This window comes from Coregonus clupeaformis, chromosome 2 (genome assembly GCF_020615455.1).
Source record: "Coregonus clupeaformis isolate EN_2021a chromosome 2, ASM2061545v1, whole genome shotgun sequence".
Taxonomy (NCBI): domain Eukaryota; kingdom Metazoa; phylum Chordata; class Actinopteri; order Salmoniformes; family Salmonidae; genus Coregonus; species Coregonus clupeaformis.
The window spans coordinates 18,691,618-18,708,417 of NC_059193.1; the positions used below are offsets into that span (position 1 = coordinate 18,691,618).

The window sequence follows — 16,800 nt, forward strand, 5'->3', positions numbered from 1 at the left end:
AGGACTCAATCTTTAGGGCTAGACAAAGAGAGGGGCATCCGACATGCAGTATAGCTGCTGGGGTGTTTTTGTTGCAAAACGTTTCGTCTATTACAAAACGTTTTCCGTTAACTTCAAACGGAAAACAGCAAACGGGAGTTTCTATTGGACAAATGCAGGTAGGTCCCTTGCCGTTTCGTTCCGTTTCGTCTGTTTGCTTCCGTTTGGTTCTTAAACGGTAAACGGTTTCCGTAATGAATACCAGTCCTCACTAAAACAAACACTGGGCGGTTTTGTTGATCTCAAACCGACCGGTTGGGTTGCTTTCTCGGAAAGACAATGTAGGATACGTTTTAAATAAACGTTTTAAAGCCACTAGACCCTTGGCTCCAATATGCTCGTTTGATATTTATTTGAAACATTTTAAAGGCTACTGCATCAGGCTGGATACTACTACACTACTCATGGAAGATGTAGATACAATCTCGGATGAATTTCGGGTCGACGTCGTCCGGAGTAAATCCAATCCAGTACTCGAAAAACGTATTGTATTCAAAGTATACAAGAGGAGATGGTTCATTTTGTTCGTGCTGTGCTTGCAAAATTGCTCAAACTCTATAGTAAGTAGCCTTAATTGTCATTGATGTCTCACACATACATTGACTGTAATCTGTCAATAAATTAAATGTGTGATTATGTAACTTTTTGTAGCAATGTAAAATTCTCTGTGGCTCAGACTGCTACAACGTTACAACAATGTAATAATCTCTATGGTTCTGATTGCTACAATGTTAAAACAATGTAACAATCTATATGGCTCGGATTGCTACAATGTTACAACTATGTAACAATCTCTAAGGCTCTGATTGCTACAATGTTACAACAATGTAACAATCTCTATGGCTCTGATTGCTACAACGTTACAACAATGTAACAATCTCTAGGGCTCTGATTTCTACAATGTTACAACAATGTAACAATCTCTATGGCTCCGATTGCTACAATGTTACAACAATGTAACGATCTCTATGGCTCTATTACTACATTGTTTTAAAAGGTAAATTAACTGGAGAAGCATGTGACACTGACATATAGCCTACAGGTCTGACCTCTTTCTATTGTTTGTGATCCTGATATAATATGGTATATTATGTGATGCCCTACTGCCACATTTGATAAATGAACTAGTGTAGCCCACAGCCATATGGCATAGCCAGATCATGGCCTAACATAAGGACAACTCAGAGTATGCTATTCTGTTCTTCTGAAATAGACTACATTTTCTTCATATCATGTTTCTTTAGACCTGTCTAAAATAAATAATGGATTTATTGTGATGGTGTAAGCTATATTACATGGATTTATTAGACTTTTAAAATGTAGATGTTCCAAAGGTCTGCATCAGTGGCTGTGCGTGGAAGCCAGGAGATGCTAAATGTGTTTATGTTAATTAACGGTAAATTACCATGAAACCAGCTGACAAAATGTAATGACCGCCACAGCCTTATATGTGATGCCTAGTTATCCCTGAAAGTAGCCTCATTTTAATGCCAAACAGACTGCTGTAGAGCCAAAATTAGTGTTTACCCTTCACTATGAAATACAGTAGCCTAGCAGCCTATAGTGACGTTTCAGGAGTCATCATGCAACATGAGATTTCCTTCAGCATATCACTCATTGAGTCAAAATGCATTTGGTTCAGACTTCTACAAGGGTACTGTGCCGGTATCTGCCATATGGTGCTATTGCTTTAATAGGGGCTTGCCCACGGCTGGCACTGTTCCCAAGTCCATTGTGCGACCAGGTTAAGACTTCCTCTCACAGGTGCCCGTACCTCGGCTGGGTCTAAGTTACGGGAACCAGGGATGAATTGAGGCTTTGGTCAGATCAAATGTCTTGTCTGCCTGGACTGAGGCATGCGAAAGCTGCGCTAGCTCAACCCGTTTTTCTTCGGCTAGCTCTACGCTGGCAGCGGGCTTGGCTAGTGCTAGGCCGTGGGGATAATGCCGTATGGCTGACGTCGGTTTAGCATACGGTACTGTGACTACAGCGCTGTTCACTGTGACAACCGTACCCCAATTGGCACGGCAAATTGGGGTATGTCACTGGTAGCCAAAGCCCTCAAACCCAGAGTGGACCGGGCTTCAAGCAAACGTTGGCACTTAAACACATTGTTTCTACCCCAAGTTCCATTGTGTTGACGTGTGTCAAGATTGTGTTGTCCACAACATATGAGCTTAATAAAAAGAGTCCCTTTCCCACAGTCAGACACTAGGTTGTCAAGAATGGTGAAAAAAAAGAGCCAAACTCTCGCAGTCCACAGGTTGTACCCCTTCAGATGGCACATTGTGGGAGACTCACTGTCTGTGTCGAACAATGGCGCGCATGCGCAGTGTCTACCTGGATAATCCGAACAGTGACGTCGGGGTACAGGCCACAATTTGTTGTCGCTGGGGACCCCCAAGGGATGAATTATGTCCCGCAAGGTGATCACGACAGACCCATATCCCGAGGGCAGCTCAATTTGGGGGTTGTGGACAGTGTCGCAGAGCGCGCTGCACATCAATTACCTGGAGCTATTGACGGTGAACATAGTTCTCAGGTACTTTCTCCCATTGTTGGCAGGCCAGTATGTGCTGGTGAGGACAGTGCTGGCGTACATCAACAGACAGGGAAGGGTGCGGTCTCTAACCATGTTATCCTTGGCTTGCTCCCTACTGCTGTGGAGCAGTGTGCACTTTCCCTCACTCCAGGCCACACATCTCCCCGGGTGCCTCAACACGGGTGCTGATCTGCTATCCAGGGGGCCCACCGTTCTCTGGGATCTCCCAGATATGGGAAATGTTTGGCAGGGCCGACGTAGATCTTTACGCTTCGCAAGAAAATGTGCATTGTTGGCTGCTTTTCTCGATAAGGGCCCTGAGTGCTCCTTGAAACGTTTCCCCCTGTGGACCTGATTCAGCCCATGCTGGAGGGATTGTCGTTGATCCTTGTGGCTACCCGTTGGCCCAAACGACCTTGGTTCACAGAGATCATTCGCCTTTTAGGCGGGGACCCGGTTTCTAAACCTATTGCGCCCACTTGGGATTTGGCTTTGGTTTTGGATGTGTTTTGTGAGGCCCCCTTTGAACCGATGGAGTCTTTGGGTCTGAAGATACTCTCCTACAAGACCGCCCTGCTTGTGGCTTTGGCCTCAGCTGTCATGAATCCCGCTTCCTGAGTCTGTTTCTGCCTGTGTTGCCTGTTTTCTGTTCTGAAGTCTGTTTCCTGAGGTTCCTGAATGCACCCTGTCTGGTTGCCAGGCGACGAAGCTAGGCAGGAGATCTCTCTATTACCCGCACCTGCATCTCATCAGCTATCTGCACACCTGGTCCTGATCATCACCTCTCCACTTCATAAGCTCTGACCTGACATCCATTCCCTGCCGGATCGTTAGCCATGAACAGTATGTTGTGTCAGCGTATCAGCCTCAAGTTTACTAGAGTTAGTTTTGTTGTTCTGTACTTTTTGCTTGCCGTGTACTCACCTCCGTTTACTCTGTCTACAGTCATTCTCCCCTGCCTGGTCGTCGGTGGCTTCTGTGACACCATTGGATCTGCCTATTCACTCCCACCAACTCACCTCCGCTGCCCGCTCCGTCTCCTGGATTATTCTGTTTCCACATTTGAGTCTGTAAATAAATACTCACCTTCGTTCTACTCACCTTGTCCTGGTCTGCTTCTGGGTTCTGCTTTAGAGAATCGTGACATCAGCCAAATGCGTTGGAAATCTCCACGCGTTATCCGTTCACCCCTCCTGAATAAAGTTCGCCCTTGGTGACTCTAAGGTGACGTTGGGTCCTGTTGCGGCCTTCGCTGCTAAGGTCATGACTATGTCCTACAGGTCTCTAGCTTTGAGCTATTTCCCTTTTCGCCTCCTCCATTTGCATCTGAGGAGCAGCGGAGGTTACATGCCTTGTGTCCGGTAGGAGCGTTACGCATGTACAGTGAGCGGACCAGGGGTGTCCGTTTGTATGACCAACTTTTTGTCTGTTTTGCTAATCCGGCTAGTTTTAGTGCGCTTTCTAAACTGCAGCTTGGAGGCTATTTCTCCGGTCCGCTATGACAGCAAAAAACGGTGTACCCAAGGGTTTGGCAACGTCTTGGGAGTTGTTTAAAGGGTTGCCTGTAGGAGATATCTGTGCTGCCGCGAGTTGGGCATTACCACACATTTTTGTGAGGTTTTGTTGCTTGGATGTCATTGCCCCCAGTGTAGCCAACAGTGTGCTTACCGCTGGGGCAGGAGAGGGTCATTAGGCAGCATGCAGATTGCGCAATACCCGGGTACCACAGGTTTTCCTGTCGGGTTGGAACTCTGAGTGGTCTGCCATTGGCAATTTCATTTGGTGTCCGCTGGGGTCGGCCTGGGGCGTGATTTCAGGTCCCTATAGCTGTGTTGTACAGAGTTGACCGACTGAAAGGGAATGTACAGTTATGACTATAACTACTGTGCCACGAAGGAGGGAAAGGAGGTACAACACCAGTTCTGGGCACGGTGAAGAGCGGTACTGAATTGAAGGAATGAATTCGTGCCTCAGGGTTATCACCTGTGGAAGGCGGAGCTTCTGGTGAGGCACGGTGTTCATAGCTGTGTTGTACCTCGGTTCCCTCCTTCAGGGAACAGTAGTTATAGTCATATCTATACATTTTATTTGGTCCTCTTTAATAACCCCATTATGGCAAAATTTAGATTTCCGCCTAAATAGACATAGGGTAAATCCATTTGAATTCAATCACTTTTTGACAGCATCCCCTTTGATTTAAACAAATCTTTCCATACATGTTTCCTCATGGAAAAAGTTGTCAGAAACGGACTTCTTGGAACTGAATGCCAAAACATTCAGGAGATAAAGGTGCTCAACGTTGACCCATTTTGCATTCCCCACCATACCATGAGACATCCATGTCTTCATCACTGGAAAAGATAAATGGTTGAGTTTGGTATAATTTAAAAGCTTACTAATAGAGTTGTAAAAATTATCTAAAAACGTGTGAACCATTTTTTTCATATTTGCATGTTGTAGCTTAGACTTTACTTTAAATCATCTGAGGTTTTAGTGTTGTGCCATCCATCGGTTGAGACACAACATGCTCTTGACTAGGCTGGAATCCATTGCTCAGAGGCAGATTAAATTGATTATTTGTCTGGATAGGCCAGAAAATGTGACACGTCACTCCTTATGCAAATGTTGGGTGTGAAAACTGACACTTCAAGTAAGCTCCGCTGACTGAGAGGTAGTGTTAAAGCAGACAGATGGGGCTTTCTGGCACTATAAGGTACTGGACCCTGCAAAGTTCACAGAGGGCTTTGTACACCAAAAAGTCGGAACCGGTCCAGAACCGCTCAAAGTCTCCTAAATAGGCGACTTAACATCTAAGAGGTTAAAGTTAGGTTAATCTTTGAAGGAGAAGGCACAGGGGTCAAACTGTATATGGTTAACCTGCTGTGATTGTATAGGCCTATCCTTGTTTATTGGGCTGGGATGGTCGGTCTCTCTTCTCAGCATAGGAATTCTACATATTCATTTTGACCAGTGAATGCCAACATAAATAAGCCTATGTAAACGCTCTATAGTAGTAGCCTCTGATTTGATTAGGCCGGCCTAAAGCTGGGTCATATGCTAGTGCCTTGTGAGTCATTACTTCTGTTTTCACATGACTTGGAGTTCCACAAGGCAAGGCTGTGATTTACTTCCTGCTTAGTGATGTATCTTTTTATCACATGATCACATGTATACCAGTGGGATGCGTTTGTCATGCAGTTTTGCCAGGTCTTCAGTCCTTAATAGGACTTCCTGGTTAAATAAAGGTTAAATAGAATAAATCAAAACTTTACGTCTCATTGGATGACATCTTGATTGGACTGGAATATTAACAGATGGTGTCCTATCAGACGTTTTTGTGTCACTGCATTGTAACATTGGGCAGATAGAATGATTGAGGAAATATCAGTGAAGAACATTTGTGTACAAGCAGCAAGTTGTAAATAATGTAATAACACATTTATTGTATATAGTCAAATTATCCTAAAACACCCTCTTCCTTTGTGTTTGTGCTTGTATCCTCAGTTATGGCTGACCTTTGCTCCAGTGGTGGACCATTCAGCCCAGTTCTTGGGTGTCACCCTGGACCAGATCAACTGGCTGTCCATCATCTACATGGTGGTGGCCATACCTCTCAGCTTTGGGACCACATGGATGCTGGACACCTTAGGACTCCGAATCACGGTATGTACAGTCTGGTCAAGGTAGACCACACACAGGTCTCCCTTGTAAAAAAGGTATCCTGACCTCAATGGGACTTCCTGGGCAAATAAAGGTTAAATAAATCAAACAGACCAGATTCCATTAAACCTGCCTTCCTTATCATGCAGAATCTTTGTTTACAAGTCTGTGCACACACTGAAAACAAACCTGTGAGGGGAGTCTGTCCAGTACTTGAAATGAAAGATACAGACTGTTCCTTTAAGATATGCATGAAAGAGATATGCATGAAAGAGATGAAAGAGGTGTAAGAGGGACATTCAGTAAAGTTTGAATGTTTGAGTTTGTCTGAAAAATCTAAGATAGAAAGTGTGTGGGCTTTGGATAGGAAGTCTGCTGTCAGTGATAGAGGAAGCTGCCCACATGCAGATGGCACTCAGATTTTTTAACCAAATCGTGCCCATTGTGACATTTTGCCTTTCTGACTGCTCTGTAGCTGGTGCTGGGTTCCTGGCTCAACACGTTGGGAGCTGTGCTGCGTTTCGTCGGCATCCTGAGGAGCCTTCCAAATGCGGCCAATTTCCCTGTTGTGATGGGGGGCCAAACCCTGTGTGCCCTGGCCCAGCCCCTGGTTATCTTCACTCCCACCAAGCTGGCAGCCCTCTGGTTCCCAGAGCACCAGCGGGCCACCGCCAATATGATAGCCTCCATGTGTGAGTGAGGTATGGTTGCTGTCCTGTCCACCACAAATGTTCCCATCAGGCCTCAAGTTACTCTGTTAAAACTACCTGTGTCAAGTCAACATTATTGGTTAAGTCACCACTTGCCATATATGTTTTGTATTGCCAGCTGCTCCTCTTTCAGTCAGCTTTTCAGTCAGATTTCCAGTCACAGGAACTGAGATCCCCTAAAAAGTAGGTAGAGAAAGTCCAAAATATCTGTTAGTTTAGGCTCCAAATAAAGGACAATACCATGGCAGACTATTTCACATTTTTCGGTTGTGTTTCTCTATTTCTCCTTTCAGCAAATCCCCTTGGGATTCTCATTGCTAGCATCTTTTCCCCTATGATTGTGGGGACTACCAACAACATCCCTTTATTGGTGAGTTAAGAAAGAAGTAGTAAAACAGATTGTCTTGACTTTACATTGCATATATAGTTATCACTCCATTAATACTTTTTCTGTGTTCGCTGATCTTCCCAGCTGTTCATATATGCTGTACCAGCAGCCATCATCTGTCTCCTAGCAACAGTGGGGATCCGTGATAGTCCCCCCCCAACGCCCCCCTCAGCCAGTGCCGAAAGCTCCAACTCAGAGCCCTTCCTGGAGGGAATCAAGCTGGTGAGGAGTTAAACACACAAAAAATGACAATACTGTACTAATAATATGTGTAGTCCCCCTCAACATTTAATTCACTCCTGATGGTACTGAGGTTCAGGCTCATCATACTTCATTTGAGAGGGGTAGCGGCATCCATATTGCATTGTATATTTTGTATTTATTATGGATCCCAATTAGCTGCTGTCCAGCAAAATTAAGGCAGTTATACAATTTTTTAAACATTACAAAACATTAACAACAGATTTCACAACACATTAAGTGTGTGCACTCAGGCACCTACTCAACTACCACATATCTACCACACAAAATCCATGTGTACGTGTGTGTGTATAGTGCGTATGTTATCGTGTGTGTCTGTGCCTATGTTTGTGTTGCTTCACAGTCCCCACTGCTCCATAAGGTGTAGTTGTATCTGTTTTTTAAATCAAATTTTACTGCTTGCATGAGTTACTTGATGTGGAATAGAGTTCCATGTAGTCATGGCTCTATGTAGTACAGTGCGCCTCCCATAGTCTGTTCTGGATTTAGGGACTGTGAAGAGACCTCTGGTGGCATGTCTTGTCAGGTATGCATGGATGTCTGAGCTGTGTGCCAGTAGTTCAAACAGACAGCTCGGTACATTCAACATGTCAATACCTCTCACAAATACAAGTAGTGATGAAGTCAATCTCTCCTCCACTTTGAGCGAGGAGAGATTGACATTCATATTATTAATGTTAGCTCTCATATTATTAATGTTAGCTCTCTGTGTACATCCAAGGGCCAGCCGTGCTGCCCTGTTCAGTCCCTCTTTGTGGCACCTGACCACACGACTGAACAGTAGTCCAGGTGCAACAAAACTAGGGCCTGTAGGACCTGCCTTGTTGATAGTGCTGTTAAGAAGGCAGAGCAGCGCTTTATTATGGACAGACTTCTCTCCATCTTAGCTACTGTTGTATCAATAGGTTTTGACCATGACAGTTTACGATGCAGGGTTATTCCAAGCAGTTTAGTCACCTCAACTTGCTCAATTTCCACATTATTTATTACAATATTTAGTTGAGGTTTAAGGTTTAGTGAATGATTTGTCCCAAATACAATGCTTTTAGTTTTTGAAATATTTAGGACTAACATATTCCTTGCCACCCATTCTGAAACTAACTGTAGCTCTTTGTTAAGTGTTGCAGTCATTTCAGTCACTGTAGTAGCTGATGTGTATAGTGTTGAGTCATCCGCATACATAGACACACTGGCTTTACTAAAAGCCAGTGGCATGTCGTTAGTAAAATTGAAAAAAGTAAGGTGCCTAGACAGATTCCCTGGGGAATTCCTGATACTACCTGGATTATGTTGGAGAGTCTTCCATTAAAGAACACCCTCTGTGTTCTGTTAGACAGGTAACTCTTTATCCACAATATAGTAGGGGGTGTAAAGCCATAACACATACGTTTTTCCAGCAGCAGACCATGATCAATAATGTCAAAAGCCACACTGAAGTCTAACAAAACAGCCCCCACAATCTTTTATCATCAGATTCTCTCAGCCAATCATCAGTCATTTGTGTAAGTGCTGTGCTTGTTGAATGTCCTTTCCTATAAGCGTGCTGAAAGTCTTTTGTCAATTTGTTTACTGTAAAATAGCATTGTATCTAGTCAAACACACTTTTCCCCCAAAGTTTACTAAGGATTGGTAACAGGTTGATTGGCCGGCTATTTGAGCCAGTAAAGAGGGCTTTACTATTCTTAGGTAGCGGAATGACTTTTGCTTCCCTCCAGGCCTGAGGACACACACTTTCTAGTAGGCTTAAATTGAAGATATGGCAAATAGGAGTGGCAATATCGTCCGCTATTATCCTCTGTCATTTTCCATACAAGTTGTCAGACCCCGGTGGCTTGTCATTGTTGATAAACAACAATAATTATTTCACCTCTTCCACCCTCATTTTACGGAATTCAAAATTACAATGCTTGTCTTTCATATAATTTGGTCAGATATACTTGGATGTGTAGTGTCAGCATTTGTTGCTGGCATGTCATGCCTAAATTTACTAATCTAGCCAATGAAAAAATCATTAAAGTAGTTGGCAATATCAGTGGGTTTTGTGATGAATGAGCCATCTGATTCAATGAATGATGGAGCTGAGTTTGCCTTTTTGCCCAAAATTTCATTTAAGGTGCTCCAAAGCTTTTTACTATCTGTCACGACTTCCGCCGAGGCTGCCTCCCCTCCTTGTTCGGGCAGGTTTCGGCGTTCGGCGTCACCGGCTTACTAGCTACTGCCGATCCATTTATCATCACTCCATTTGTCTTGTCTTCACACACACCTGGTCCTTATTCCCTCATTAGTCATTGTATAAGTGTTCCCTCTGCTTCCTTATCTGTGTGGGTGATTGTTTATTGTGGAGGGTAGTGAAGCTCGGTGGAGCTCGTGTATTTTGTATCGACAGGAGTATTTCCCATGTGCCTTCTATTTTCCAGTGCGCCTGTTTTGTGCCCTGGAGTGTGTTTGACGCATTTCTGCGTAAACCTGTATTTTGCGGATTATAGCCTGTTATTCTGTGATTTACTCTCCTGCGCCTGACTCCTTCAACACCACCTCATCACAGAATCACCCACCCGCTATGGAGTCAGCGGGAGAGACGCGCATGCCTGGAGTCGTGGAACGGGTCCAGGAGCATTCAACTATGCTAGCCAGCTTGGGTGAAGCGATGGATCGGGTTCTTCAGGTCATACAACGCCTGGAGAGGAGAGAGCCCGATCCGTCGAGACCAGCTGGCCAACCGGATCCCGCCACCTACACCCCAGCACCCAGAGGGATCCAGATATCCCGACCATGGGAGTTCGACGGGACAGTGGCGCTGTGCCAAGGATTCCTGCTCCGACTGGAGCTCTACTTCTCCAGCATCCGGCCGGTCCCATCAGAGCGGGAGAGGGTGTCCGCCTTCGTCTCCTGCCTCTCTGGGAAAGCCCTGGAGTGGGCCAACGCGGTGTGGAACGAAGGAGGAGCCGCGTTGGAGAACTACGGAGAGTTCGCTCGCCTCTTCCGGACGGTCTTCGATCACCCGCCCGAGGGTCGAGAGGCGGGCGAGCAGCTGGTCCACCTGAGGCAGGGGACAAGGACTGAGCAGGACTGAGCATTGGAGTTTCGAACTCTGGCAGTTGGGTCCGGGTGGAACGAGCAGGCCCTGATCGACCATTTCCGGTGCCATCTGAGAGAGGACGTCCGACGGGAGCTAGCCTGCCGTGACACCATGTTGTCCTTCTCGCAACTGGTGGACATGGCCATTCTTTTGGATAACCTGCTGGCAACTAGAGGACGTCCTGGAGGAGGTCTGCCTGATGGAGATGGGTGGAACCGCTAGCCGAGAGAGTGGAGGACGACAGCGCCAGTGCCACACTGGTGGCGCGAAGGGACATTTCACCACACGTTTTCGTCAACGCTCTTCTGGGTTTGGAGGCGGCAGGCAGGGCACTCTCGCATCACCCCAGGTATCGAACACCCACACTCGTTCAGAGCCCTCTGCTGCGCACTGTAAAATACACATCTTCTTTCCTGAGCACATGGTAGTTCCCCAGTGTAAGGCGCTAGTCGATTCAGGCGCAGCTGGGAACTTTATGGACAGGGCATTCGCAAATCGTATTGGCATTCCATTGATTCCCCTATCCATTACACGCCCCATCAGAGCACTTGATAGTCGACCATTAGGGTCCGGGTTGGTTAAGGAAGTTACTGCACCAGTCACCATGATTACCCAGGAGACTCATTGTGAGCAGGTTTCTTTTTCCATTATTGAGTCTCCTGCTTTCCCTGTGGTTTTAGGTATCCCTTGGCTAGAACTCCACAAACCCACCTTCTCATGGCCGCAGAGGGTTCTTACGGGGTGGTCGCGAGAGTGTCAGGGTAGGTGTCTAGGTGTTTCCGTTGGTGCAACCACGGTGGAAAGTCCAGACAGTACCTCCACCGTGCGCATTCCCCCTGAAAACCTCGATCTGGCGCAGGCGTTCTCTAAAACGCAGGCGACTAAGTTACTACCTCATCGGGCGGGGGATTGCGCGATAAACCTCCGGGTAGACGCTGTACCTCCCAGGAGTCATATATACCCCCTGTCACAGGCTGAAACGGTGGCTATGGAGACATATGTCACCGAGTCCCTGCGCCAGGGGTATATACGTCCCTCCACTTCACCCACCTCCTCGAGTTTCTTCTTTGTGAAGAGGAAGGACGGAGGTCTGCGCCCGTGCATTGATTATCGACCACTGAACAGGGAGACGATAAGATTTAATTATCCTCTCCCCCTCATTCCTTCAGTGATTGAATCAATGCATGGGGCGCGCTTCTTCACCAAATTAGATCTCAGGAGTGCGTACAACCTGGTACGTATCCGAGAGGGAGATGAGTGGAAGACAGCATTCAGCACAACCACAGGGCATTATGAATACCTGGTGATGCCCTATGGTTTGATGAATGCTCCCTCAGTTTTCCAGTCCTTTGTGAACGAGGTGTTTCGGGACATGCTTGGTCGCGGTGTAGTGGTCTACATTGATGACATCCTGGTGTATTCCGCTACGCGCGCCGAGCATGTGTCCCTGGTTCGCAAGGTGCTGGCCCGACTGTTGGAAAATGACCTTTATGCTAAGGCAGAGAAGTGTATGTTTTTCCAGCAGTCCGTCTCCTTCCTTGGATACCGCATTTCCACCTCAGGTGTGGAGATGGAGGGAGATCGCATTTCAGCCGTAAGTAATTGGCCGACTCCAACCACGGCTAAGGAGGTGCAGTGCTTCCTTGGCTTTTCCAACTACTATCGGAGGTTTATCCAGGGCTTTGGCAAGGTCGCAGCTCCCATTACCTCCCTGTTGAAGGGTGGGCCGTCCCGGCTCCGCTGGTCTGCTGAGGCTGACCTGGCCTTCAGCAAACTGCGGGGTCTGTTCACATCAGCCCCAGTACTGGCCCACCCCGATTCATCACTACCATTCGTAGTGGAGGTGGATGCTTCCGAGGTTGGGATAGGAGCTGTCCTGTCTCAAAGCTCGGGTACGCCACCTAAGCTCCGCCCCTGTGCGTTCTTCTCTAAGAAGCTTAGCCCGGCGGAGCAGAACTATGGCGTTGGTGATCGGGAGCTGTTGGCTGTTGTCCGAGCCTTGACCGTGTGGAGGCATTGGCTCAAGGGGGCGAAACACCCTTTTCTCGTCTGGACGGACCCCCGTAACCTGGTGTACATCCGGGCAGCGAGGAGGCTGAATCCTCGCCAGGCCAGGTGGGTCCTATTCTTCACCCGGTTTGATTTCACTCTATCATACATCCCGGGTACGAAGAACGTGAAGGCAGACGCACTGTCGACACAGAGGAGAGGCCCAGCGACAACACCCCCATACTGCCGGCCTCCTGCATTGTGGCGCCAGTAGTATGGGCGATGGACGCGGATATAGAGCAGGCATTATGCACGGATCCCTCTCCACCTCAGTGTCCAGATGGGCTACAGTACGTGCCTGCTCTTATCCGTGATCGTCTGTTCTACTGGGCACGCACATCACCCTCCTCTGGTCACCCAGGTATTGGCCGTACAGTGCGCTGCCTGACCGGAAAATACTGGTGGCCTACCTTGGCTAAGGACGTGAGGGTGTATGTCTCCTCCTGCTCAGTGTGCGCCCAGAGTAAGGCACCTAGGCACCTCCCAGCTGGTAAGTTACAAACTTTACCAGTTCCACAACGACCATGGTCTCACCTAAGTGTTGATTTTCTAACTGATCTTCCCCTCTCCCAAGGTAACACCACCATCCTGGTCATTGTGGACCGCTTTTCTAAAGCCTGCCGCCTCCTTCCTCTGCCCGGTCTCCCAACTGCTCTGCAAACTGCGGAGGCCCTGTTTACACACGTCTTCCGGCACTACGGGGTACCAGAGGATATAGTGTCTGACCAAGGTCCCCAGTTCACGTCCAAGGTCTGGAAGGCGTTCATGGAACGTCTGGGGGTCTCGGTCAGCCTGACCTCTGGGTTCCACCCCGAGAGTAATGGGCAGGTGGAACGGGTAAATCAGGACGTGGGTAGGTTCCTGCGGTCCTACTGCCAGGACCGGCTGGGGGAGTGGTCGGTGTTCTTACCATGGTCAGAATATGCCCAGAACTCTCTCCGCCACTCCTCCACTAACCTAACGCCTTTCCAGTGTGTTCTAGGTTACCAACCGGTTCTGGCACCGTGGCACCAGAGCCAGACCGAGGCTCCTGCGGTGGATGACTGCGTCGTCAGAAGGCCAACGCTGACCGCCACCGCAGTGAGGCCCCCGTCTTTGTACCGGGGGATCGGGTCTGGCTCTCGACACGGAATCTGCCCCTCCACCTGCCTTGCCGGAAGCTGAGCCCGCGTTTTGTGGGGCCGTTCAAAGTCCCGAGGAGTGTCACGAATTCCTCCTTGTTCGGGCAGGTTTCGATGTACGGCGTCACCGGCTTACTAGCTACTGCCGATCCATTTATCATCACTCCATTTGTCTTGTCTTCAATCACACACACCTGGTCCTTATTCCCTCATTAGTCATTGTATAAGTGTTCCCTCTGCTTCCTTGTCTGTGTGGGTGATTGTTTATTGTGGAGGTTAGTGAAGCTCGGTGGAGCTTGTGTATTTTGTATCGACGGGAGTATTTCCCATGTGCCTTGTATTTTACAGTGCGCCTGTTTTGTGCCCTGGAGTGTGTTTGACGCATTTCTGCGTAAACCTGTATTTTGCAGATTATAGCCTGTTATTCTGTGATTTACCCTCCTGCGCCAGACTCCTTCAACACCACCTCATCACACTGTCATTCTTTGTGTCATTTATATTTGTTTCATAATGTCGTTTCTTCATATTTTTATTCAGTTTAGTCACATGATTTCTCAATTTGCAGTACGGTTGTGCAGCCAGACATATTTGCCATTCCTTTTGCCTCATCCCTCTCAACCATACAATTTTTCAATTACTCATCAATCCACTGGGATTTAACAGTTTTTACAGTCATTTTCTTAATGGGTGCATGCTTATTAGTAACTGGGATAAGCAATTTCATAAATGTGTCAAGTGCAGCGTCTGGTTGCTCTTCATTACACACCACAGACCAACAAATATTATTTACATCAACAACATAGGAATCACTACAAAACTTATTGTATGAACTCTTATACACTATATTAGGCCCAGCCTTTGGAACTTTGGTTTTCCTAGATATGGCTACTATATTGTGATCACTACATCCGATGGATTTGGATACTGCTTTAAATCAAATTTATGCAGCATTGAATGATCCCTGATGTCTATCTTCTAATAGGAGCATCTGGAACCCACTGTAACCTGTGCCTGTCTGCCTCCTGTTCCTTTGTAGCTCCTGAGGAACAAGGCCTACATGATTATCCTGATTCTCCTGCTTCGGCTCGGGGATCACTGTGTTCACTTGCTTCTCTACACTACTGGAGCAGATTATGTGTGTCCGACGGTACACTAATGGAAGCACCCACCAATGATCCCAAAGGACCAACAAGATTAGTTTTTCATTGCAAAATAATGAAAAAATATGTCTCACGAATTGGTTTCCTGAACAATATTTTCACCATTTCACCAAAATAATCAATAAAACAATGTGAAACATAACCTCAATGTGTGTTGTTGTTGCAGAACTTTGCAGGACTGTGCGGAGGTCTCTTCATTGTGTTCGGTATAGTCGGGGCTGGCTTCCTGGGTCTCTACGTTGACAAGACCAAGAAGTTCACCAAGGTCAACAGGAGCCTCTCAGCGCTGGCCTGCATTGCCTTTTCAGGTGGTGAGTCGGGGTCAAACCTCAGGGTTATGAAGTTTAGTACTTCATGAAGAGGTGTGATGATGAAACAGTGACGCTTGCTCCAAACTAAGGTTTGCAGTTTTTCTTCTTTCAAGATACCAAGCAGTTCTGTGTGTAACACCTTCTCATCCTTGTGTGTGTGTGTTTCCCCCTACCAGGTATCTCAGATGCGGAATCAGGGAATAGCCGTGGCAGTTGCTTGTTCGCTCTGCGGCTTTTTCGGCTTCTCCATTTACCCGGTTGCCATGGAGTTGTCTGTGGAGTGCTCCTACCCGGTTGGAGAGGCCACCTCAGCAGGCCTTATCTTCATATCAGGGTACATCTGTCTGATACACTGTTTCATACAGGGAGAACATAGACTAAAGAGCAAGACTGTAAATAAAGGGCTATGTGTTAATAATCATGTGCTTGTTTTTGGTTTTTCAGACAGATCCGGTCAGTTATCTACAGTGGGGAGAACAAGTATTTGATACACTGCCGATTTTGCAGGTTTTCCTATTTACAAAGCATCTAGAGGCTTGTAATTTTTATCATAGGTACACTTCAACTGTGAGAGACGGAATCTAAAACAAAAATCCAGAAAATCACATTGTATGATTTTTAAGTAATTAATTTGCATTTTATTACATGACATAAGTATTTGATACATCAGAAAAGCAGAACTTAATATTTGGTACAGAAAACTTTGTTTGCAATTACAGAGATCATACGTTTCCTGTAGGTCTTGACCAGGTTTGCACACACTGCAGCAGGGATTTTGGCCCACTCCTCCATACAGACCTTCTCCAGATCCTTCAGGTTTCGGGGGCTGTCGCTGGGCAATACGGACTTTCAGCTCCCCTCCAAAGATTTTCTATTGGGTTCAGGTCTGGAGACTGGCTAGGCCACTCCAGGACCTTGAGATGCTTCTTACGGAGCCACTCCTTAGTTGCCCTGGCTGTGTGTTTCGGGTCGTTGTCATGCTGGAAGACCCAGCCACGACCCATCTTCAATGCTCTTACTGAGGGAAGGAGGTTGTTGGCCAAGATCTCGCGATACATGGCCCCATCCATCCTCCCCTCAATACGGTGCAGTCGTCCTGTCCCCTTTGCAGAAAAGCATCCCCAAAGAATGATGTTTCCACCTCCATGCTTCACGGTTGGGATGGTGTTCTTGGGGTTGTACTCATCCTTCTTCTTCCTCCAAACACGGCGAGTGGAGTTTAGACCAAAAAGCTCTATTTTTGTCTCATCAGACCACATGACCTTCTCCCATTCCTCCTCTGGATCATCCAGATGGTCATTGGCAAACTTCAGACGGGCCTGGACATGCGCTGGCTTGAGCAGGGGGACCTTGCGTGCGCTGCCGGATTTTAATCCATGACGGCGTAGTGTGTTACTAATGGTTTTCTTTGAGACTGTGGTCCCAGCTCTCTTCACGTCATTGACCAGGTCCTGCCGTGTCGTTCTGGGCTGATCCCTCA

General features: G+C 47.0%; 1 protein-coding gene across 1 annotated transcript; it reads left to right on the forward strand.

Moving 5' to 3' along the window:
• Positions 1–86: 86 nt before the first annotated feature.
• On the forward strand, positions 87–15,797 carry LOC121534133 (solute carrier family 49 member A3-like; the record flags this gene model as incomplete). Its single annotated transcript, XM_041840627.1, has 9 exons — positions 87–158; positions 6,086–6,244; positions 6,717–6,933; positions 7,245–7,321; positions 7,424–7,561; positions 14,886–14,996; positions 15,176–15,320; positions 15,497–15,654; positions 15,765–15,797. Coding segments are annotated over exons 1-9 (1,044 nt in total), but the record flags the coding sequence as incomplete, so codon positions are not given.
• Between the last annotated feature and the right edge of the window lie 1,003 nt (positions 15,798–16,800).